General features: G+C 47.9%; 1 protein-coding gene across 11 annotated transcripts in view; it reads left to right on the forward strand.

Annotated features, from left to right (window-relative positions):
- Nucleotides 1-23,721, forward strand: part of TET3 (tet methylcytosine dioxygenase 3) — a 116,703-nt gene that overhangs the window by 38,355 nt on the left and 54,627 nt on the right. For all 11 annotated transcript variants that reach the window (XM_036872846.1, XM_036872843.1, XM_036872845.1 and 8 more), the window contains one exon: nt 16,828-18,964. In XM_036872846.1, coding sequence (XP_036728741.1) covers nt 16,828-18,964 — 2,137 coding nt within the window. The remainder of the gene's footprint in view (nt 1-16,827; nt 18,965-23,721) is intronic.

Consider the following 23,721-nt stretch of genomic DNA (forward strand, 5'->3'; position numbering starts at 1 on the left):
GAAATGCCCCAGATCACACATATTCATTGGTGAGGTTTTTGTAGTCTCCTTTTATCTGAAGCAGAATCTCAGTTTTTCCTGACTTTTTTTTTTTTTTTTTTTTTTTAAAGCAAGTGAGAAATTCGAGGCCCAGATAGATAAAATGACTTGTCCAGGACTTACTGTCAAACAGTCTTAGAAGAGCTGGGGCTAGGAATCTAGTCTCTCTGCTCAAGTGCTCCTGGTCACATGCCCCTCCAGGTCAGGTGATCTCTTAACTCCTAGGACTTTCTCATTTGCCAGCTCCCCAGGTGGCACGGGGCCCAGTTCTCCAGGGAACTGCCTTCTGCACTTCCCTTTGCCCCTCTATCTGCAATGCCAGACCACAGCACCCCTCCCCACCCCTTCCCTAGCTGGTTTGGTGTTGGCCAGGGATCATGGCCAGAGGTGGTGAGAGAGAGGGACTTTAAAACTGGTCCAGGGGCTTCCCTGGTGGCGCAGTGGTTGAGAATCTGCCTGCCAATGCAGGGGACACGGGTTCGAGCCCTGGTCTGGGAAGATCCCACATGCCGCGGAGCAACTGGGCCCGTGAGCCACAATTACTGAGCCTGCGCGTCTGGAGCCTGTGCTCCGCAACGAGAGGCCGCGATAGTGAGAGGCCCGCGCACCGCGATGAAGAGTGGCTCCCGCTTGCCACAACTAGAGAAAGCCCTCGCACAGAAACGAAGACCCAACACAGCCATAAATAAAATAAATAAATAAAATTAAAAGAAAAGAAAAAAGAAAATGCTCCCTATTTCACTTACAAAATTAATTAAAAAAAAAAACAAAACTGGTCCAGCCAGTATTACCTCAGGACAAGTTACTTCACCTCCTATGTGTCAGTTTTCTCTTGGGTAAAATAAGGGGTTGTGAGGATGAAAAATGTAAAGCTCTTAGAACATACCTGGAAAGTAGAAAGTGTTATATATATGTTAGCATTTGTCCAGCCTCTGAGTCAAGTAGAAAAAAATCCCCAAATATCTGAATAATTCGCACTAAAATGCTCTGATAACTGAAGCCAAATAAAAATATGCTTCTCATTTTATACAAACAGAAAAACTGGCCCAGCCACTGCCACTCCCTTTTGCGAAAAGGGCTGAAGAGCAAGGATCTCCCTGCCTTGGGTGGGGCATCTGCTGCTTTCTGAGGAGTGACACCTGGGCTGGAGGTGTGGGATTAACCCCCTTGGCAATTTTGGGGTTAGTGGCCAGACAGCCAAAAGTGGGAGCCTTGGATATGTCCCAAGGCTTGGCCAGAGCTAGCAGGTCACCAGGCCCCAAGTCCTTCTGTGGAGGTTCTGGAGTGGTCATTTGCACTACAAGGGGGACATGGAACAGATAGTTATCTTGCAGTGGCAGCACCCTCTTGTATTGTGGGTATTAAAAACATGATTCATTTTTTTTCAGCAAAAGTTAGCTTTTTAAGGGCATGCTAATTGCTTAATACATATTCTCTATCTTATTTGTTATAATTTTACTGAATCTCTTGCAAACTTCTCCCCCGCCCCTTTTTTTTTTTTTTTTTTTTTTAATTTTTGGCTGTGTTGGGTCTAAGTTTCTGTGCGAGGGCTTTCTCCAGTTGCGGCGAGCGGGGGCCTCTCACCGTCGCGGCCTCTCCCGTTGCGGAGCACAGGCTCCAGACGCGCAGGCTCAGTAGTTGTGGCTCACGGACTTAGTCGCTCTGCGGCATGTGGGATCTTCCCAGACCAGGGCTCGAACCCGTGTCCCCTGCATTGGCAGGCGAATTCTTAACCACTGTGCCACCAGGGAGGTCCCTACCTCTTAATTTTTCACTTTGCAGTGACAGAAGTTTCTTTTCTTCCATCTCTCTCAGTATCTTCTACAACTGTTCTTTACTGTCCTTATCGTTCTATTCTTATGATCTTTCTGTATTCTCTTGGGTCATCTACCAGGGTTTTCCCTGGCTCTATAATGAGTTTTATTATGCCTTTGATGTTCTATCAGTAATTACACAAAGGGCAGCTTCACTTAGAGATAAACTTACAGTTAATATCAGTTTTCATTGCTTTCATCACATACTCAAAGTCACAGAGTACATGACAGATTTATACTGCTACACACATTTTAGAGATAGTGGTACATGTTCTGCCCTGAAGGAACTTACCTTTGAATGGAACCCAAGACAAATCCAAACATCTAAAAAGTCTGTCCATGAGGCAGGGACTGCTCGGTCACTGCTGTATCCCCAGTGCCTAAAACTGACACTCAGATAGTAAGTGCTCAGTACATATTTGTTGGAGGGATAAATAAATGAATGCATAAGTTTATATATTCATATATGAAATGTATGATTGTTAAAATGTGCTGATAGCATCTGCAGGTGAAATTTCATAATTCTTTGGGGCTACTATAGCTATTTTCACTTTAAAAACCCTCCTTTCCCTCTTTTATCATTTGCATGCATGGTTTTACATAGTTCATACAGTATGGTGTTTACTTCCCACTTTACCCAATATTTTCCTTGGTGTTCATAATTTTTGGGTTTTCATGAGTGTATAATATTCCACTGAGTTGTATCATAATTTACTAAACTGTTCCCCTCATCCTGAGTTTTCAATTTTCACTAAAGTGTAGAAAATATTTTTTGAAGTGCAAATTTATAAACTTAAGTTCCTAGGAGCAGCACCATGAGATGCAAAGTTCTTTATTGCCCTCGATACATTTATTTATCTGTCTATTTATTTGCTTATGTACTCATTTATTTCTGTCATTTATATCAAAAGAGAAGATTGAAGTAGTGAATTAGTGGGCACCCTGGCCTGGGAGTTGGGGGATGTGGGCTCAAGGCTCAATGGATTGAATATGATTCTGAGGGTGGTGTACTGGGGCAAAAGCAGAGGTGGGTTGGCCAGTCAAGGAGCCTCCTACGATTGATTGTTCCTGTGAGAGATAAGTAAGGAGAGAACTGAAAAAAGGCAGATCTGGAATACTGTCCAGAGGAGCAGTTGACAGGACTAGGGTCTGCTTGCATATGGAAACATAAAGAGGAGGACCTCAAAGGTGACCGAAGGTTTGAGCCAGGATACCCAAGAGAATGACTCTTTACATGAATTTTAAGAAAGGAAAGTCCAGAAGAAGAGTTGCTGGAAAAGGGGGACAGGTGCTGAATTAGGTTTTAAGTGTGTTGGACTTAAGTTGCACCCACGTGGAAACGTGCTGGTTGGAGAGCAGGGCAGGAGCTTGAGGAACAGTCCAGGAGAAAGGAAGCTTTTGGGTTATTGGTGTAGGCTGAGCAGTGGAACCTTGGGTGTAGGTGAGGTTTCCAGGAGGGCTGAGAGGGTGAGGGCGGAAGGGTGGAGAGCAGCTCCGTGGAGGGGACGAAGGAGGATCAGGATCCAGTAGCGTCACAAAAACCTAGGGAAGGAGGTGTGGGGGTGGGTGGGAGAATGGGGTCTGCCACAGAGAGGGAGGGGGATTCCTACTGACTTCCTCATCACCCCTGACCTCAGGGAGGAGAAAATGGATGAGGAAAGGCTGAGGTTCCTGTTTCCGTTTTTTCCCAACATTGAAGACAGGACTTTCAGATGAACATGTACAACAACCCAAGTTACTGGCATCTTTCAGTTATCTGGGCTAACAGACCTGCAGTGACTGCAGATAACAAGACTTTACACTGAGATGTATTGTGTGATTTTTTTCCAGGGGTATAGGATAAATAGAACTTGTTTGCACTCCCCAATTTCCTGCCTTCTGGCTTCCCTAAATGCCAGCTTCCCCCTTTTTCCATTTCCTAGCCCATTATGTGAAGTCTGTCTTATGACTGGCCTCCACCAGCCTCCTCTGTCAAAAGTTACTTTTCCTACAGATTTTTGGGCGGTGGCTTAAAGATTCATTTCTTTGCAAGAGAAAAACTTAAGTCCTCTCGAGTCTTTGAGAAAGGAATGGATGAGGGCAAACTCACTCAACAGGGGTTCAAGTAGGTGGCTGAAGTCCATAGTTATTGAGACTTTCCTGCAAATGTGGGAGCTCATTCTCTGAAAGACTAGAACCCTGGTAGCTAGGAGGCCATGGGCATCCACTGTCGGCCCCATGTTAGATTTGGCCTTTGCCACTCACCAATTTCCAGCCTTTGGAGTATGTTAGTTAACCTCTCCATGCCCCAGTTGCTCATCCACTGAAATGGGGGTTGGGTTGTTGGAAGACTTGAAAAGGTTTTGTTTAAACATGAAAGTGCTTTCTCAATGCAGAGGATAGTACCCAGCACTCAGAACTGTTAGGTGCTCTCTCATCATCGTCCTCTCGCGCTGGTCCTTTTGACACACCGGAACTGCCAGTAGGTTTTATGGGGTTTGGGGCACCTTTAGGGAGAGTGCATGGAGCTATTAGACAAGGATTGCCTCTCTGTCAGTGGACTGTGATGTTGGCAAAGTTTCTCATTTCCTTCGCTTTTCAGACTTCGGGGGTAGGAGGTGGGTGGTAGGAACTGAGTATGAGCAGCTGGGTGGGTGGAGCCGTGGGCTTGCGCGGCCTGGGTGGGGACTGATGGGGGCTTTTCTGGCTGTGGGACACGCACTGCGTGGCTTGGGCGATGGTCTCGGTGGCTGTGGCGCTGTGTGGGGGGTGTGTGCGAGGTGTGTGGTGTGTGTGTGTGTGTGCTAGGGAAGACGGGCTGTCTCGCTGTCTCGCTGTCTGGCTGAGGAGCCGCCTCCGCATCCTGACCTGGTTCTCCGGTTCTCTGGTTCTCGTGCGCTGGCGGCCTCCGAGGCAGCTGCCGCTCCTTTCGCCAGGCCTCAGATGTGGTCGGCTCCATTTCCTCCCGCTGGCCTCGGGCTGGGCTGCTGCTTGAGGCAGGGGCTCCCGTCTGGAGAGCCGGCTGGGCTCGGCTTCATCCCGCCCCTGCCTGGGTCGCTGTGGGGAGGAGCAAGCTGCTGGAGGGGTGAGGGGTGCCGCAGGGGTCGGCCTGGTAGGGCTGTGCTGGGCACAGCGACTTACAGAGGACTTCTAATGGGTGGGGAATCTCAGGCTTGGCACCCCGCCCCAGCCGGACCCAGTCTCCCTCCCAGAGGGCTGCTCAGCTCTGTGTGTGTGTGTGTGTGTGTGTGTGTGTGTGTGTGTGTGGCAACAGAAATAGCAAGAAGAAAATGCACCCACGAATTCCTCTCCATGAGGCTCCCCTCCAGTCTTTGTTCAGAGGCCCGCATAGTTTGTGCAGGGTTTCAGGTGTGTTGTAGGTACTCTATTCTTAAGCTTTCCCCCCTAAATAAAAATGTAATACCTACAATAAATTCTGGAGACTGTGAACACGAGAATATACCCATTCTCTGCTACCCAGAGATGAGCACTGTTAACATTTCTGCATAATTCCTCTTGTTGTTTTGTTTGTGTGCACAGACATGCATTGTTAATAGAATTGGATTCTTAAATTGGGCAATAATTCAAATCCTGTTTTTTTCCACTTCAAGTAGTGTAAACACTTCCCCTGTCATAAAAACCCTCAGAAAGCATCTATTTATGAGTATAAGTACATTCTTGAGTTTCTTTTTTTTTTTTTTTTAAGAAATTCACGTTCTTTTATTTATTTACTTATTTATGACTGTGTTGAGTCTTCGTTTCTGTGCGAGGGCCTTCTCTAGTTGCGGCAAGTGGGGGCCACTCTTCATCGCGGTGCGCGGGCCTCTCACCGTCGCGGCCTCTCCTGCTGCGGAGCACAGGCTCCAGACGCGCAGGCTCAGCAGTTGTGGCTCACGGGCCCAGCCGCTCCGCGGCACGTGGGATCCTCCCAGACCAGGGCTCGAACCCGTGTCCCCTGCATTGGCAGGCAGATTCTCAACCACTGCGCCACCAGGGAAGCCCTTGAGTTTCTTTTTTTTTATTGAAGACATTTCCCTGTGTTTTTATTCTTTATCATTTTAAGTCATATATCTACTGATGGAATATTATATATTATAATTTTTCTTATGTATTATTTGAAACATACTTGATGTAGTGTTTCATATATGTTAAACATACTGCAATATAAAGCATAATAATAAACACATGTAAACTCCCTACCTACATTAACAGCTAGGATGTTGCTAACATCACTGAAACTCCCTGGATGTTTCCCCAACCCTGTCCCCCTTCTTCACCTCCAGAGACAACCACTACCTTGACTTTTGTGTTTATCATTCCCTTGCTTTTTAAAAAAGTTTTAATTACGTATGTTTATATTCTTACACAATACTTTTATATATGCTTTTTTTGTTTGAGCTTTTTAGAATTGGTCAACTATATAGTCTTTTGAGGCTTGCTTTTTTTTTTTACTCAGTGTAGTTTCTGAGATTCATTCATGTTCCTATGGTTCATTCGTTTGCACTGCCGTATAGTATTCCATTGTCCATTCTGTGGTTGGTAAGCACTTAGAATATTTCCACAATTTGGTTTTTATGAGTAATGCTGCTATGAACATTTGTGTACACATTTCCTGATGCACACATGCAACGTGTCTCTAGGACTAGAATTGTAGAATCATAGGGTGTGTGCGTGTTTACCATTAAAAGATAGCACCACAGACCTTTCCAAAATGGTTGTTTTGCCCTCTGCCAGTGGTTCATAAGAAAAAGTTCCTGCTAAATCCCACTAGCACTTGGTATCAAACTAAAATACCCTTTCTTGGTGCTTGTACCTGGTACTGTTGTAAGTGTTCTTCATATGTTCATTTGTTTAATCCTCATGACCACCTGTGAAGTTAGGTACTGTTATTAATCCTTGATTTACAGATGAGGAAACAGAGGCATAGAGAGGTCAACTTTTAACCCCAGATATACAGATTTAAAAAATGAAGAACAGAGAGGTTAATTAACTTGTTCAAGGTCACACAGCTAGTAAGTGGTGGCGGCAAGATTTGCACTAAACATACTTGCTCTTAAATTCTTTGTAATGGATATAAAATGGACTCTCACAGCTGTCTTATTTTATATTTCTGTTTACTAATGAAGTTGAGTATTTTTTTACTTATGTTTATTCCGCATTCTCTTTTCATGAAAAGAAACATTTAAAAATCATTCACCTATTGTTGGGGCACTTAGGTTATTTGTAATTCTTTACTATTAATGCTTCAGGGAAAATCCTTGGCACATATAATTTTAGTATTTCTTCTGTTGTCTTATTTATTTTGTTTGCATTTCCTTAAGTGAGATTAAGAGCGGTTAAAAATGTCTCCTCTTTTGGATTGCTGTTTGATACTGTGTCCTCATCTGTGGAGGCGAGCCTCTACCTTCTAGGACTTTATGATGACTGGAGGAGGTTAATGAGTATGCAGTGATTAGCATGGTACTCGGCCTATCATAAGAATACCGCATCATAGTTACGTAGAGGCTTTTCCTAGTTGCTTCTCCTCTTTTCCTGTCTTCCCCGAAACCACATTAATTACTCTTAGATCAGGGGGCATGAACAATCACCGTCCTGTGCTTCTGCCAGATGTGATGACCTCAGGGAATTAGGTCTTTGCTTCAGCTTCTTCCCGAGCATCACTCCAACCATTGAGAGGTTTGCTGTATCTGTTCATTTTGTAGTAGGAAAAAAGTTAGATTTTAAAATATGTTATTGGTATGTATATAGTAACCACATGAAACATTACCTCCCGCCACCTCCCACAAGGACACCCACTGCTACACATGACAGTCTCTAGAAGTTAGGTATAACCCTCTGAGATTTGCCGTCTACAGAGAGAGCTCAGATGTGGAGAGTGTAGACAGGGGACTGGGTTAGCCAACGTGTGTACACACACACACACACACACACACACACTCACACACACTCTCACATTCACTCCTGCAAAAACAAGCAGATGTGTACATCCTCTGAAAAGGTTCCCCTAAAAAGGTCTCTTTCCCTACTTATAGATTTGTATCATCAATAAATCCCAGGAGGGGAGAATTCTCTAAAGAGATGAATAATTGATCAACTCTAGACAGAAAATGCCATAAATACAACCCCTGTGCTACTGGGGGGCGGGGTGGGGCCGTCCACTTGGGGGAGGGAAGGAAGGAATTGGTTTTATGCGGAGGTGGCTGCTGAACTCTAGGGCTGGGGAAAAGGATGGAGCTGCAAGGCAGCCGTGGAACAGCTGCTGGAGGAGCAGAGGAGCTGAGTTGGTGGTGCGGGCAGCTGGGACAGTGCTGGCCAGCTGGCTGGGGAGCGGCCACTCTTATCCTGGAGTCCCACGAGAATTCATTCTTGGAGATTGCTCTGTAGAGGATGTGCCGCAGACTGGCCCTGCCTCCTGGCCACTGGCCTTTGTGGAGCCTGCCTGCAGGCTTATTCATCCTGGCTAAAAACACCTTCTTGGACATGTTTCTTCCAACACGGTGTATAACTGCTGAACAGCAGGACAGCCCCTGGGACTCTGCCTCTTCTAATATCCCCTTTCCCCAGAGGCCCTAAGAAGGATGGTGAATGAGCACTTTGATCTCTCACAGGAGTAGCCTTTATCTTCCGGCCTTCCTTCCATTTCCCTTTCATAGAGGATTGCTGATCTGGTTTCATGTGTTGGCATTCTGAGAGTCAGGAAAGACTCGGAAAACCTGGTGTCGGTTCCACGCCTCTCATTGTGTTATGGATAAAATGAGGTGTTTGGGGGTGGAGTTCCACACTTCTGCAGCCTTGCCTGACATCCAGGGGGCTCTGGAGCCCCTGGGGTGGGGAGGCAGGCTGTTGCTGTGGTTGGATACCTGCAGATTGTCTGAGGGACCAGCTGTGGGGATGGGGAGCGTAGAGAGGAGCAGGCTGTAGAGGAGGAGGGATGTGGGACCTTGGGAGTCCTGACCAAGCAGGGTACAGGGACAAATTCCAAAAGGGTTCCTGGGCCCCTGGAGGAAGACCTGGAGTCTTCTGCAGGTGGCGATGCTGTACATCCTTCATGAAGTAGGTGAGGGGTCAGGTCTCTTGGCTCTAGGAAGGCATCTGCTCTGCCTGTCTTCCAGTAACAAACCCCTGCTGCCCACCGCTTGGTGAGGGGAGCATACCCCCAGCCTGTCCACACCAGGCCTGGGATGGGCTGGAGCTTTCCCAGTGAAAGCAGAGGAGAGACCTGGTAAGACTGGGTGTGCGGGTCCCAGTGAGGGCAGGGCGGGGTTCTGTGCCTGGAAGGGGGGCTCTGAGAAGGGGCAGCGCCGGCACCTTTGGTGGGCCTCTCTGTGGAGGCAGGTGGGGGTGCAGGCCGTTCAAGATCAGTTGCTGACGGCATTGGCAGCTTTGCAGACCTCTACGTGTGTGCACTGTGACAGGCGCCTTAGCAGAGGAGGGCTGCGAGCTCTGCCCTGAGCTTCAGCTGGCCGCCTCTCACAGTCCCGGGGTGAAGAGGCTTGTACCAGCTAGGCCCCAGGAGGAGGAAGCAGCAGACCGTTTTGAACGCATACTGAGCACTCTGTCAGATTCTGAAGGTGTGATGGAAGCCTTGTCCCTTAGGAGTTTTTAGAGTGTAACTGGTCATCCTCTCTTAGAAGAGGATCCCCAGCAGAAGGTGGCTGTATGTGGTGACCGTGTAGGATCTGCTTCAGACCTGTGGTGAGCAGGACTGGTCCAGGAGGACTTTATCAGGAAGGGGTTGATTTTGTTCCTTGTCTCACCCCCTACATCTAATCATTTGCTTCCGTAATCACACTTCATTCCCATCTCTCTGCTGTTGCCTTAGTTCAGGCCCTTATTATCACTGATCTGGACAGCGGCATTAGTCTGCTAACCGGTCTTCACGCCACCAGCCTTGAAGTCTGCAGTCAGTGCTCTGTGAAATCATTTGAGCGCCCCTCCTGAAATGTAAATCTGCTCCTATGTGTTCCTGCTGTGAGCCACACGTCTGCCCTCCCCACGCTTCACGCTCAGGATGTGCCCCGCAGCTCACCCTTCCCCTGGCCTGCCAGGCCTTCTCATGATTCTGTGCCTTTGCCTATGTGAGGCCCTCCATCTGGAATTCCTCCTCCTTCCCCTCCTCCAAAATACCTGCCCATCTTCCAAGGCTCGTCCTGAAGGTTTCTTCAAGGTGAAACCTTTCTTGACAGACACGTCCACCTTCCCAGAGAGAAGTGGCCCCCGTGCCCCAGGCCCTGGATAGACTGCTCTCATGGCACCAGTATGCTCCAGGGCATTTGTTTGTTTATGGGTCTGTCTCTTGCCTTTTGCTTATAAACTTCTTGATGCTCCTGAAATATACAGTCTGGTCTGTTGTAAGGTAAGAAACCACCACAAAATTTAGTGGCATGAAACAGCTATCATTTTATTATGTTCATTGAGTCTTTGGCCCTGGAAGTCAGGAAGGAAATAGCGTGGGTAGCTGGTGTCAGCTCCTTGATGTGTAGGGCCTCAGCTGGGAAATCTCAAAAGCTAGAGGTAATTTGACAGCTGGGCTGGAATCGTTGCAGAGCTCCTTCACTCACTTGTTTGGCAGGTTGATGCCCACTGTTGGCTGGCACCTCAGCCGAAAAGGTCCGTGGACACCTTCACTTGGCCTTTCCACGTGGCCTGTGTTTCCTCACAGTGTGGTAGCTGGGTGCCAAGAGTGGGTGTCCCCAAGAATCAGGCAGAAGCTGTATTATCTTTTATGATCTAGCTTTGAAAGTCATGACAGTGGCACTTTGACCATTGTGACAAGCTCACCCTGATTTAAAGGGAGGGAATGTAGACCCCACCTCTCCATGGGAGAAGTGCATGTGGGTGGAGGGGTTGTGGTGTCCGTCTTTGGAAAGTAAACTCTGCCACACCTGCTAAGTACTGGGTGCGTGCACATGGCACTCTTATTAAATTCTGAAGGCTGAGCAAGGGTGGCGTATGAGGAAGCGTCGTGAAGTTGGCGCTGGGAGTCTCGAGGGAGGGATGCGATCCACAGCAGATTGTAGGGTGGAGAAAAGACTGTGGGGGGCTGGGGAGCTCCTGTCAGGTTGGACAATTAAAAAGTGTGTACGGGGACTTCCCTGGTGGCACAGTGGTTGAGGATCTGCCTGCCGGTGCGGGGGACACGGGTTCGAGCCCTGGTCCGGGAAGATCCCACATGCCGCGGGGCGACTGGACCCGTGCGCCACAACTACTGAGCCTGAGCTCTAGAGCCCGCGAGCCACAACTACTGGGCCCACGTGCCGCAACTACTGAAGCCCGTGTGCCTGGAGCCTGTGCTCCACAGCAGGGGAGGCCACCGCGGTGAGAGACCGGCGTGCCGCAACGGGGAGTGGCCCCCACTCGCCGCAGCTGGAGAGAGCCTGCGCACGGCGGCGAAGACCCAACGCAGCCATAAATAAATAAATAAATAAATTTAAAATAAATAACTAAATCAATTTAAAAAAAAAAAGTGTGTACGCACACCAAGGTCCCAATGAGGAGGACAGGAAGGGAAAGGGAGGAGATAGAACAGAAAGGCGCTCACATTTAGAATTGTTTGGACCTGGTGACTGGGCACATTGGAAGGACGTGGAGGATGTCGGGGTTGGGGACACTCGTGGGAATGGGAGTCGGGGACGGAGCTGTTGGAGGTGGGACGGGGAGTTTGGTCCGCTTTAGACAGGCTGCTCTCAGTGGGCCTGTAGCATGTTCCAGGGGCTAGAGGCAGCTGGAGACCAAACTTTAAGAAGCACCCTCAGAGCGGTGCTTGCTGCAGACCAGAGGGGAGTGAGAAGTAAGGGATATAAAGTGTGGAGGCCTTTAGGGTTGGGGCATGTCTAGCTGGGACTTTGCAAGCACCTAGACTAGCCTCCATCCTCCGCCAGCATTGTCCTGTGCCTTGCCAGTAATCGTCAAATAACTGCTCGGTTTCCTTTTCAATACCCCCTGCTTGTTAGGGGGACAGGATTTCAGTGTATTTTTTAGTATCTCTCAGTATTAAAACTTCTCCTAAATTGAGCCTAAGTCTTCTCTTCTTCCACTTCTTAGGGCCACTTGAAACAAGTTTAATTTTTTTCCCAAATGATAGGCCCTCAGATGTTTAAAGATCTTCTTGAGTTTTGTCTTCTTCAGAACCAAAAGGGACCTGTTCCTCTTACGGTTTTGAACTGTCCTGCTTCCTTTTTCGCCAGAGGGAAGCCTGTGTTCAGGTAGGGACTGGCCAGGCAGAGCAGGGCTGTTGCAGGTCCTGTTCCGGTCAGTTCCTATCTGTGTGTGTCCAACTGCAAATGGGTTGGGACCTGTTAGTAGACTGTGAAATCAACTTAGATTGTTGCAACCTGCAAGAAAGAGGGAGGGAGGGATTTGTGTATCTAGTAAGGGGAAATACTATTTTACAAACTTGTCATATATATAAGAATATAATGGATCACAGTGTAAAATGTATTTCTTACTGTGGTTTGTAGTAAAAAATGTTTGAAGAAACCTTGAGTAATAAGACCTTTTGAAGCTGCCAAATCACATCATATTGAGTATACCATCAATATACTGGTGAGCAGGGGCTACTCTTTGTTGCAGTGCGCGGACTTCTCATTGTGGTGGCTTCTCGTGGAGCATAGGCTCTAGGCGCACAGGCTTCAGTAGCTGTGGCACACGAGCTCCAGAGCACAGGCTCAGTAGTTGTGGCACATGGGCTTAGTTGCTCCGTGGCATGTGGGATCTTCCCAGACCAGAGATCGAACCCGTGTCCCCTGCATTGGCAGGCGGATTCTTAACCACCGTGCCACCAGGAAAGTCCCCCATCAGTAAGTCTTTTATCCCTCCTGATTTCTAAGACATTTTCATGTGCACTACTGCCATTGTTATGTGCTTCTTCCGTCTTTAATTTGCACAGATGTGGCTTAGGACCCTATTTACCCTGTTAGATCTTTTTCTCTCCTGCCTATTGACCTTTTGGCACCTGGTCCTATCACTTAACATAGTTTTATCCCTCCTGTTTTCAACATCTGTCTATTTAATAAGCGTGCCTTCACTATCATTATTAATAAATATGTTGAACAGGACAGTTCTGAGGACAGAGCCCTGTGGCAGGCCACTACAGACCACCCCCCCCCAATTGATATACCACTCTTACTTTGAGCGTGGCATGGTCATTCAGCCATTGGTGAGCCAGCCCATCCAGCCTATCATTCTCCATAGCTGTCCCTCAAAGGGATCACAGCCAGCCTTGTGGAACTTCAGTGTCTGCAACCTGATTCGCAAACCCAGAGCCTTGGCAAGTAATACAAATGAATGAAGTGATAATTAATTCAGGCAATTAATAAATAATCCCTGACTCCTGGCCTTGGTTTCAAGAAGGCAGTGCAAATAATGTGGCTGGGGGTGAGCTGGAGCGGTAGTCAGTGCTCAGTTGTAGACGAAGTTGCCGGGCAGGAGTGTGGACCTTCAGGAAAATCTGGGTTTCATGTGAAATTTGATTTTTTTTACCATTGGCAAAACAAACATAAAAACCAAACAAAACAGATTTGTTTTGTGGCAGATTTGGCCTGCAGCCCTTGAGTTTGTGACCTCCTTATCTCCTGGTCCAGTGACCACACAACACAAAGCACTAAGATTAGTTGCGTGTTGATGGGTTGATGGCCTTCATTGAACCTGACTCCTTTGAGGTCCCTTTAGTTACCCACTCAGGACTCTTACATGGACTGAACTCACCCAGTGTTCTGAAAGTTGGGGATGACACTTGCTCTTTTCTCACCTGTTGGCACCTTCTCCTGATGGCAGGTTTCTTCCAGGATCACTGGCAGGTGTGAGGAATGTGTCAGTGGGATCCCTTGTCTGGGAAAACTGGAATTTAGAGTTTCTTAAAGTCTCCCACCCGGCTTGGTTTCACTTTCCTCTTATCTGTATCTACTCTTCCTTTTCTTTTCTCTTTGGTCTGAAGAGCATTTTCCTTCCCAGGGAATTCATAGGCACAAGAGTGGGCCTAGCTCTTCCTTGTTCTTCTTATTCACACACCAAAAATAACTTTTAAAAATCCTTTTAGTTGTCTTGAGCATTTGGGGAAGCCTTAGCTCACGCAGCATTAGTCTTCCTGACACTGTTTTTGTAAATCCATGCTACTCTCTCGTGTTTCTTCTTGTTTATGCATGCTTCTTCTGTCTTGTATACATAAACATGTAAACATGTAAAATTTGATCACTTCAAATTCTGTAGCCTTTGCAGCCACGTTAGTTTAGGTTTTGAAGAAGGAAGGAAGGGAGAACTGGGTGATCAGCCACATTCCTAGAGGAAAGGTATTTGTTCCTAGTTTCTAGTTCTGAAGGGTAGTAGTCTTCCAGCAGCGTCAGGGAGAGGCTGGCGTATTCCATGGCCTGTGGGGCAGACGGATGGCGGACCGGGCGGGAGGCACAGAAGTCATTACGATTGGGCTCTTGTCTTGAAGGAACTACCATCTGGTGGGGGGAGGCAGCTGCTTGGCAGGTGATAAGTGCTAATAGAGGCATGTTTAAGGTGCCGTGGGAGCCTAGGGGAAGGAGCGTCGGTCAATCTGCGAACCAGGTCAGAGAGGAGGTGACATTGAGCTGATGCTTGAAGGATAAGCCAAAGAGACCTCACAGAGGCTGGGAAGGGCATTCCAGGCAATGAGAACTGCATGTGCAAAGCTCAGAACAGCATGTTGGAAAAGCATGAGGGTCCTTAGTGGCCAGAATTGGGGCAGTGATGAGAATGAGATGGGAACCACAGGCTGGGGCCTCTGTTCATCTCCCAGAGGCCTGTCCCAAATCCCAGCTCCCTGCTACTGCTTTGGAGCCCATGATGGCCATGTTTGACAGTCTGGGGACTAGTATCGTTTAACCATCTGTTTAATATACTGTATGTTCTACCTGAGGGACTAATTTCTTTTTTACAGATCTTTTTTTCAAATTTATTTGTTTTGTTTATTTTTTTTTTTGGCTGCATTGGGTCTTTGTTGCTGCGCGCGGGCTTTCTCTAGTTGCGGCTAGCGGGGGCTACTCTTTGTTGCGGTGCGCGGGCTTCGCATCGCGGTGGCTTCTCTTGTTGCGGAGCATGGGCTCTAGGTGCGCGGGTTTCAGTAGTTGTGGCTCGTGGGCTCTAGAGCGCAGGCTTAGTAGTTGTGGCACATGGGCTTAGTTGCTCCGCAGCATGTGGGATCTTTCTGGACCAGGGATCGAACCCACGTCTGCTGCATTGGCAGGCATATTCTTAACCACTGCGCCACCAGGGAAGTCCCCTAATTTCTTTTTTAACTTTTTATTTTGATAGAACTTAAAAACTTATAGAAAAGATTAAAGAAGAGTACCTGGGACTCCCGTATACCCAAATTGTTTACATTTTGCCGTATTTGCTTTATCATTTTCTCTATGTGTATATATTTTTATATATGCATATACTTTTTTTCTGAACCATTTGAGATTAAGTTGGAGATACCCTTTATCCCTAAATACTTCAGTGTGTATGTGTTCTAAGGACAAGGACATTCTTTTACATAACCATAGTATAGTCATCCATGTCCAGAACACAGAGATTGGTATGATATGATCTTATCCACATCCATATTCAAATTTCATCAGTCGTCCCAATGATGTACTTTATAGCTCTTTCCCCCCACTCCAAGATCTAACCCATGAGCATGCATTTTGCTGTCTCTTTAGTCTTGTGTCAGCTGGGAGAGATGTTTGTTTTTCTTGTCTTTGAAATTTTTGGAGAGAATAATCCAGGTGCTTTCTAGCATACCCTTTAGTTTCAGTTTATCTGACGTTTCCTATGATTAGATTTAAGGTTATATGTTCTGGCTGCACTTCTGTGTGAGTGACGTTATATCCTCCTTCTCAATGTTACGATATCAAGAGACACATGATGTTGGTTTTTTCCCAGTATTGGTGATGATGATAACTTTGATCATTTGGTAAAGGTGGTGTCAGCCAGATTTATTTCTCCACTATAAAGTTGCTATTGTATTTAAGTAATTTTTGAAGAGATGTTTTGAGGCCATGTATATATCCTGTGCCTCATTAAGCTTTCACCTGCTATTCGTAGCATCCACTGATGAGTTTCTAAATCCTTCTATATCCTTCTATATTTTTTAATTGGCATTCTACTGTAAGGAAGAGCTTTCCTTTCCGGTGGGATGAATTCTTGCAAACTCAGATCTGCCTCGTATTACCTTTTAACTTGCTGGACTGGACTCCGGGCCCACTTCCTCTTGTGCTCTCCCCCTTCAGTGTGCTTTGGGTGGACATCAGATGAATAATGGTGGTTCCTGGGAAGCTTGGATCTTCTTCCAAGCAGCACCTCACTTGTCATTGGCGTGACTGGCTTGGCGTGGGGCTAAACACACGCTGTATTGGATGATCAGTGTTTCCTCAGGCCTGGGGCTGGGGTGGGAATGTTGCCTTGTCAGCTCTCTGAGTTCAGCCTGAGCTTAAGCGAGGTCAGTAATGGGCAGAGAAAAGAACTGTGGGTTCCTTCCCCTGAGAAGCCATGGCTGATTCCTTGTCCAGGCTGAATTCGTTAGTCAAAGCTGCTCGTTCCCTGCCCATTCACACACAGACTTCGCACTTCTGGTGCATTGTTACATGGATGCTTAGTTAGCTTTCTTTTCCTCCTGACAAAAAACAAAGGTTCTGGTGTCACTTTGGTCATTGTGAGTTAAAGACCTCTTTGTGTGTCCTCAACAAATACTTGGTTTCAGGGGAGTTTGATCAGTGTGATCAATATGAGGCTCAGAAAGGGTCTGAGCAACATTCAGAACTCTGCGTTAGGATCTCTTAAAGACGTGCTTTCTGCTTCTGCGGTGCAGCCAGCTGAGAAATGAGGTGTGAGAAGTTGAGCTGAGGTTCAAGCTCTATCAGAGACAGGGAGGGTTTGCAAGGAAAGCAGGGTTAGTTGTGCCTCTGAGTGGTGTGGTGCAGGACAGTGCTTTTCAAGTACTGTGGCTCATCTTTTCCCCTTTTGTTCCTCCTCCTCTCTCTCTCTTCAGACAGGCTCAGAGCTCAGCCCAGTTGATGGACCTGTTCCAGGTCAGATGGACTCAGGGCCAGTGTACGATGGGGACTCACGGCAGCTAAGCGCCTCAGGGGCGCCGGTCAATGGTGCTAGAGAACCTGCTGGACCCAGTTTGCTGGGCACTGGGGGTCCTTGGCGAGCAGAGCCGAAGCCCGACTGGGACGTGACCCCAGGACCAGCTCATACTGCTCGCCTGGAAGATGCCCACGATCTGGTGGCCTTTTCGGCTGTGGCCGAAGCTGTGTCCTCTTATGGAGCCCTTAGCACCCGGCTCTATGAAACCTTCAACCGTGAGATGAGTCGCGAAGCTGGGAACAACAGCAGGGGACCCCGGTCAGGACCCGAGAGCTGCTCTGCCGGCAGCGAAGACCTTGACACGCTGCAGACGGCCCTGGCCCTCGCTCGGCATGGCATGAAACCACCCAACTGCAACTGCGATGGCCCAGAATGCCCTGACTACCTCGAGTGGCTGGAGGGGAAGATCAAGTCTGTGGTTGTGGAGGGAGGGGAGGAGCGGCCCAGGCTCCCAGGGACTCTGCCTTCTGGTGAGGCTGGTCTTCTGGCGCCAATCACCAGGCCACTCCTCAGCTCTGAGGTCCCTCATATACCTCCTCCTCCGGAGGGCCTGCCCCTGTCCCAGAGTGCCCTGAGTATCGCCAAGGAAAAAAACATCAGCCTGCAGACCGCCATCGCCATTGAGGCCCTCACACAACTCTCCTCTGCCCTCCCCCAACCTTCTCACGCCACCTCCCAGGCTTCTTGCCCCCTTCCTGAGGCCTTGTCCCCTCCTGCCCCTTTCAGATCTCCCCAGTCCTACCTCCGGGCTCCCTCATGGCCTGTGGTCCCTCCTGAAGAGCACCCATCCTTTGCTCCTGATAGCCCTGCCTTCCCTACAGCAACTCCTAGAACAGAGTTTCCTGAAGCCTGGGGCACTGACACCCCACCAGCAACTCCCCGGAGCTCTTGGCCCATGCCCCGCCCAAGCCCTGATCCCATGGCTGAACTGGAGCAGTTGTTGGGCAGTGCCAGTGATTACATCCAGTCAGTATTCAAGCGGCCCGAGGCCCTGCCCAGCAAGCCCAAGGTCAAGGTTGAGGTACCCTCTTCCTCCCCATCCCCATCCCCATCCCCCATTCTCCAAAGGGAGGCCCCCACACCGTCCTCAGAGCCCGATTCCCACCAGAAGGCCCAGACGGCCCTGCAGCAGCACCTCCACCATAAGCGCAGTCTCTTCCTGGAACAGGCCCACGACGCCTCCCTCCCCCCTCCCTCGGAGCCTCCTGCTCCCGGCTGGTGGGCACCACCCAGCTCACCTGCCTCACGGCCATCCGACAGACCACCCAAGGAGAAGAAAAGGAAGCCCCTGGCACCAGCTGGAGGTCTCGTGGGAACTGACAAAGCTGGCCCTGGGATCAAGCCCAGTGTCCGGAAGTCCATTCACATCAAGAAGTCCAGGCCACGGGAGGCACAGCCCCTCTTCCCACCTCTGCGGCAAATCATCCTGGAAGGGCTGAGGTCCCCAGTCTCTGAGGACGTGCAGGCACATCCACCTGCCCCCGTTCCTGCCTCACAGGGCTCTGCTGTCCCCCTGCCCCCAGAACCTTCTCTTGCGCTATTTGCACCTAGTCCCTCCGGGGACAGCCTGCTGGCCCCTACTCAGGAAATGAGGTCTCCCAGCCCCATGGCAACCCTGCAGCCAGGCTCCGCTGGCCCTCTTCCCCCTGCCGATGACAAGCTGGAAGAGCTCATCCGGCAGTTTGAGGCTGAATTTGGGGACAACTTTGGGCTTCCTGGCCCCCAATCTGTGCCCTTTCAGGACCCCGAGAACCAGCCAACCTGTCTCCCAGCCCCCGAGAGCCCTTTTGCTACCCGCTCTCCCAAGCAAATCAAGATCGAATCTTCAGGGGCTGTGACTGTGCTCTCAACCACCTGCTTCCATTCAGAGGAGGGAGGCCAGGAGGCCACACCCACCAAGGCCGAGAACCCACTCACACCCACCCTCAGTGGCTTCCTGGAGTCACCTCTTAAGTACCTGGACACACCCACCAAGAGTCTGCTGGACACACCTGCCAAGAGAGCCCAGGCCGAGTTCCCCACCTGTGATTGCGTAGGTAAGTCCTCCTGGGTGTCGGGGAAGGGCAAGGGGATGTGACCTGGCGGGCTTGGATTTCTAGGCACTGTCTTTTATCTGGAAAACATTCACTGTGTGCCAGACACCACACCGGGACACAGAAGTGAGCTCCAGGCTAGTGGAGAAGACATTGAAGGAAACTGATGGTGATGCCGTGTGGTGTATTGTGTGTCAGTGGAGGTGCTTTGTCGTACAGATTGAGGTGAAGGCATCATGGAAGCCTTCCTGTGGGAGGTGGTGCTTGTGCTGAGGCCTGTAGAGCTGTCGGGTAGAAAGAAGACATGCTGGGAAGAGGGAATAGTTTGGGCAACAGCTCGGTGGCTGTGACAAGGTAGTGCTTATTTAGAGGGCTTTTGGTCTGGGGGAGCGAAAGGGGAGGAGTCAGGGTGGGGATGAGCAAAAGGTGGCTGGAGAGGCAGGCAGGGACCAGATCTTGCAGGGCCCAGCGAGCCACAATCGGGAGTTTGACTTGATCTCTGGTAATACGTCGTGAGCTCTTGAGGGTTTTAAAGCAAGTGATGACCAGTCGTCACCTTGTGCTTCTGAAAGACTATTCCGGCTTGTGGTGGGGAGGAAAGGTTGGCCGGGGAGCCTGTAAGAAAGGTACTGTTGTGAGCCAGGCAAGAAATAACAAGGGCCTGTACTGAAAGAGGAGGTGGGCAGAGGCTGCAGAGTGAGTGGCCTCTGAGGAGGGGGGCTATGGGGATGCAGACCGCTCAGGTCTCCGCCTTGGTGGTGGGGGGCACTGAGAACACGCGTGTGGAGAAGTGGTGCGTTCTGTTCGGACCGACTTGAGTTTGAAGGGGCTGAGAGATTGGAGATCGGACTCTGAGTTATGGGTTTGGATGTAGTTAGCATTCAGGTGATGGTTGAAGCCATGGTGTGGGTAAGAGCACTGAGGAATTGGGTCTGTTTCTGAGCCTTGTCTTCTGAAATAGAAGTTGGGCCCCGGGCCTCTGAGGACTGCTCCAGGGGATGTCGGCTGTCTCCAGGGAGGTCGTGGATGCCTCAGGAAACTCCAGGTCCACTCTAAGCTGTGGTCCTCTGCTACTCACCAAGCATTGCATAAAAGATGTGTGTGCTTCAGATGTTGGCAAAAGACACATTGATGCTGATGATAAGCATGTTGAATTCTTGTGATTTTATGATACACAAATAGGTCTTATGAAAAAAAGCCTGTCTTCTCTGCTTGTTTAAAGACACTAATATCTGGTCAATTGTGTGATTTGTTGGGATGTTGTGTCCCAGTTAGTAAGGAGAAGCTGGGCTGTCCTGTCCACTCCAGCTACCCCAGACTCCTGGGGTACAAGACAGTGGGGCCAGTGACAAAGAATCACTTGGGGAACAAGGAAAAGTTGGCCCCAGTGCTTCTATCTGGGGGGAACAGATGTGCAGCATCCTGCCGAAGGCTCACAGACGTGCTCTGAGATAGTGGTTTCCACCGAGGACTGACCCTCTTCATGACCGGGTTTAATAATGATGTGACTTTGAGGGCCCCTTATTTCCCACCATTTGGGAGAGACTTGTTCTGATCATAGGAATTGGGGCCCCACTTTCTCTCTTTGTGTTTGTATGTGTCTGGCCTATCTTCCTGTGTTTAGGGCCTCATTTGCTGTTTCTCCCCCTCCGAGGTAGGAAATATTCTTTTATAGGGCTGAGGACATAGTTGATCCATTATAAATATTTTAGTTGTGGAATTCAATTATATAGATATTATGTTTGGTCAAGCTAGTTTTTTTTTTTTTTTTAATTTGAATTTTAATCCCATCACTTCCTCATGCCTAAAATGAAAGTGCTAATAGTACCCTTTCACCAGGGTTCATCTGAGGATTAAATTAGTTAATATGTATAAAGCCCTTAGGACTGTGACTGGCATGTAGGAAGAAGTGTAGGAGCGCTTAGCTGTTACCAAGCCTACCAAGTACAGAAAAGCAAGAAAAAGATGTAAAAACACAGGTATTATGAAGGAAGAAAAGTGTTGGCTGTTACTTTATTCATCAGTCATTTATTGTTTACCTAGCCCAGTCCTAGTGACCAATAAGATAAAAATTAAGAGAAACGGTTCATCTTTGAAGAACTTTGTGGTTTGCTTGAAGAGACAACACAAACAATGAAATACCCAGTTGCCCAATCAGCAGGTATCTGCCAAGTGTCTGTGCTGTCATATGGAAGTGGTTGAACTATCAGAGTGCTCTGAAATACCAGGCTTGGTTGTCATCATGGAGGGTAATGCTTTACTTAGGAAACTATTCAGAGCTGGGTTTTGAAAACTGTAATGAACACAGATGGGGAGAGGTGGGTAGGTAGCCACTCCAGACTGAGGAATTTATGAGCACCGTCTAGGAGCAGACATGAGCAAGCTCGCAGGAGGTAAGGCCACTAGCACACAGTGGACCCAAACCCTCAGTGTTCTCCTGCATTCCTTAGGCCAGAGGAGCCCCCTAGCAGAGGGGACAAGGCTCAGGTAGTGAGCAAAAGCACAGGCAGTAGACTGTCAGCATCAGAGAAACCCAGTGTGGCAATGCTGGCAGCCTGTTGCCTTGGCAGGCAGGTGGATGTCAGGAACAGTGGGCAGGAGATAAGGGGAGCAACCACCACCAATCATTGGTTGCTCCAATTTGTATTTTATTTATATGTAATACAGATAAAACATTTCTGTGCTATCTAATGCTAAACAAAGAATTAGAACCAAACCCACCTTGTGTTATTAAATGTTAAATTATGGGAAAACGCTGAAGTGAAAACAGCGGACACAAAGAGTATTTAAATGATCAGCTCTAGCTTAAAAAAAATAGAGAAGAGACTAGAAGGAAATATATCAACAGTGGTTGTATCACTGGTCAGACTGTGGGTGACTTTTCCCTCATTATGTTTTCTGAATTTTCTCTAATGAAATATGTATTTTATAATCAAGAAATATTTTTTAAAGTACCTCCTCCTAGAAGTAGCACAGAAGAGTGAAGAGTGATAATCTTGTGGCAGGAGACCACTGAGGAAGCTATTGAGAATAACAATAACAGCCACAACAATAGTAATAGTAGTAGAATATGAAACACTTGCCCTATTCCAGGCACTGTACCAAGTGCTTTGTAGTCACTACCTCATTTAATCCTCTATAACATCTATATGAGACGGGTACTGTCAGTAGTTCCATTTGAATGATGAAGAAAGCAAAATTAGATTCAGTGATTTACCCAAGTCATAGAGCTAGCAGATGGTAGAAGTGAGATTTGAACCTAGGCAGCCTGGACCACCATGTCATACTGTGATTAAAATTGTTTAGCTGAGAAATGAGTCCAACTAAAACAGTGGTATTAGGAATGAAGAGGGCCAAAGAAGAAAGCATTCACTTGGAAACAGTTTCTGGAAGTGTTGAGGTTGTGTTAAGGAAAGCTCCCACATCTGGACAGGTACTTTCATCAGCTGGTTTGATGAACTTGTCTTTGTGAACTCAGGCTCAGGCGGGACAAGGGTTAGGAATGAAGCTTGTTCACTCTGGGATTAATGTTAGCTGGGAACCATCTCATATTCCAGAAGCTCAGCCCCTCAACAGTGGTAGATAGAAAGGTGCAGATTGTAGGTCACTATAATGAAGAATTTTCCATAGAAGCGACAATGAAATTTGGAGATGCCATTAAGCGCTCATAACAGGCGATCTAAGTATGGAAACAACTTTATAAAAACATGGAAAGGTCTTATAGCAAAAGAAACCTAATATTCAAGCTCCATGGTGATTTTTGGCAAATAAGCAATTTTGGCCAATGGTGGGCATCACCAGGTAACCAAAAACTGCCAGACACCAAGAGCATTATCTTACACTTGTATGAAGATTACAGGTTTTCTGAAGGTGTGGATGGGATTCATATCTACTTGTTCTCTGAATCTCGAAATACTAGAATTAAAGGTACTCCTTGAGGCTTCAAAGAAATAAATTTAAAAGACATGAAATGAAATGCTATACTCCAAAAGGTAGCGTGATATGTACAGGCTTGAGAAAACATAGCACAAGTTGAAGTTCTGCATTGAATTATTGGGAGAAGAGAGTATTGACGCATTTCTAATATGTAGGGGCACACATTGGAGATTCCCCTAACCACCACTTAACCTTCCTATAACAGTCCTGTCAGAGGCAGCATGATGAACTGCAATACCTGTAGGCTAGGCCCTTTATGTACTTTATCTGTTCTCAGAAATGGGGACATTCACAGGGAGAGCCAGCTTAGGACAGGGAATGAGTCCAGATGATGTTTTAGCGGGAAGAGCATCCTTTGAGATCATCTGCTCATCATTTTATAGATAAGGAAACAGGTCTGTGTTAACTTTCAAGTCTTGTCCTGATGTCTCAGAGGAGCAGTCCACAGGTCGCTGGAGACATTTAACCACAGCAAAAGTAAGAAACTGAGACATAGATTTTAGAGGTTGTTTTCATAGGAATGCTGTATTTTTATCCAGTTGATCATCCTGCCCTAAAGAAGTAGCCAAAGATGAATACAAGAAGAACATCTCCTTTGCCTGAAGCATGGTAAAAGTTTGGGTGAGGGAGGGATGTCGCCCAGCAGACGTGGCTGATAGCAGCACCCACTGGGTGACTTCAGTATGAGCCACAGTTCTGAACGGGGGGACACAGAGGCTGACCTCTGTTTACAGTAAAGTCTGTTTCCTATAGTTTTTATGAGAATGTATTTTCCTCCTTTGTATGCAGTTTGAGCTGAATAGGAACTTCATGTCTTTTAAATA

The sequence above is a fragment of the Balaenoptera musculus genome, chromosome 13, assembly GCF_009873245.2.
Source record: "Balaenoptera musculus isolate JJ_BM4_2016_0621 chromosome 13, mBalMus1.pri.v3, whole genome shotgun sequence".
NCBI classification, from domain to species: Eukaryota; Metazoa; Chordata; class Mammalia; order Artiodactyla; family Balaenopteridae; genus Balaenoptera; species Balaenoptera musculus.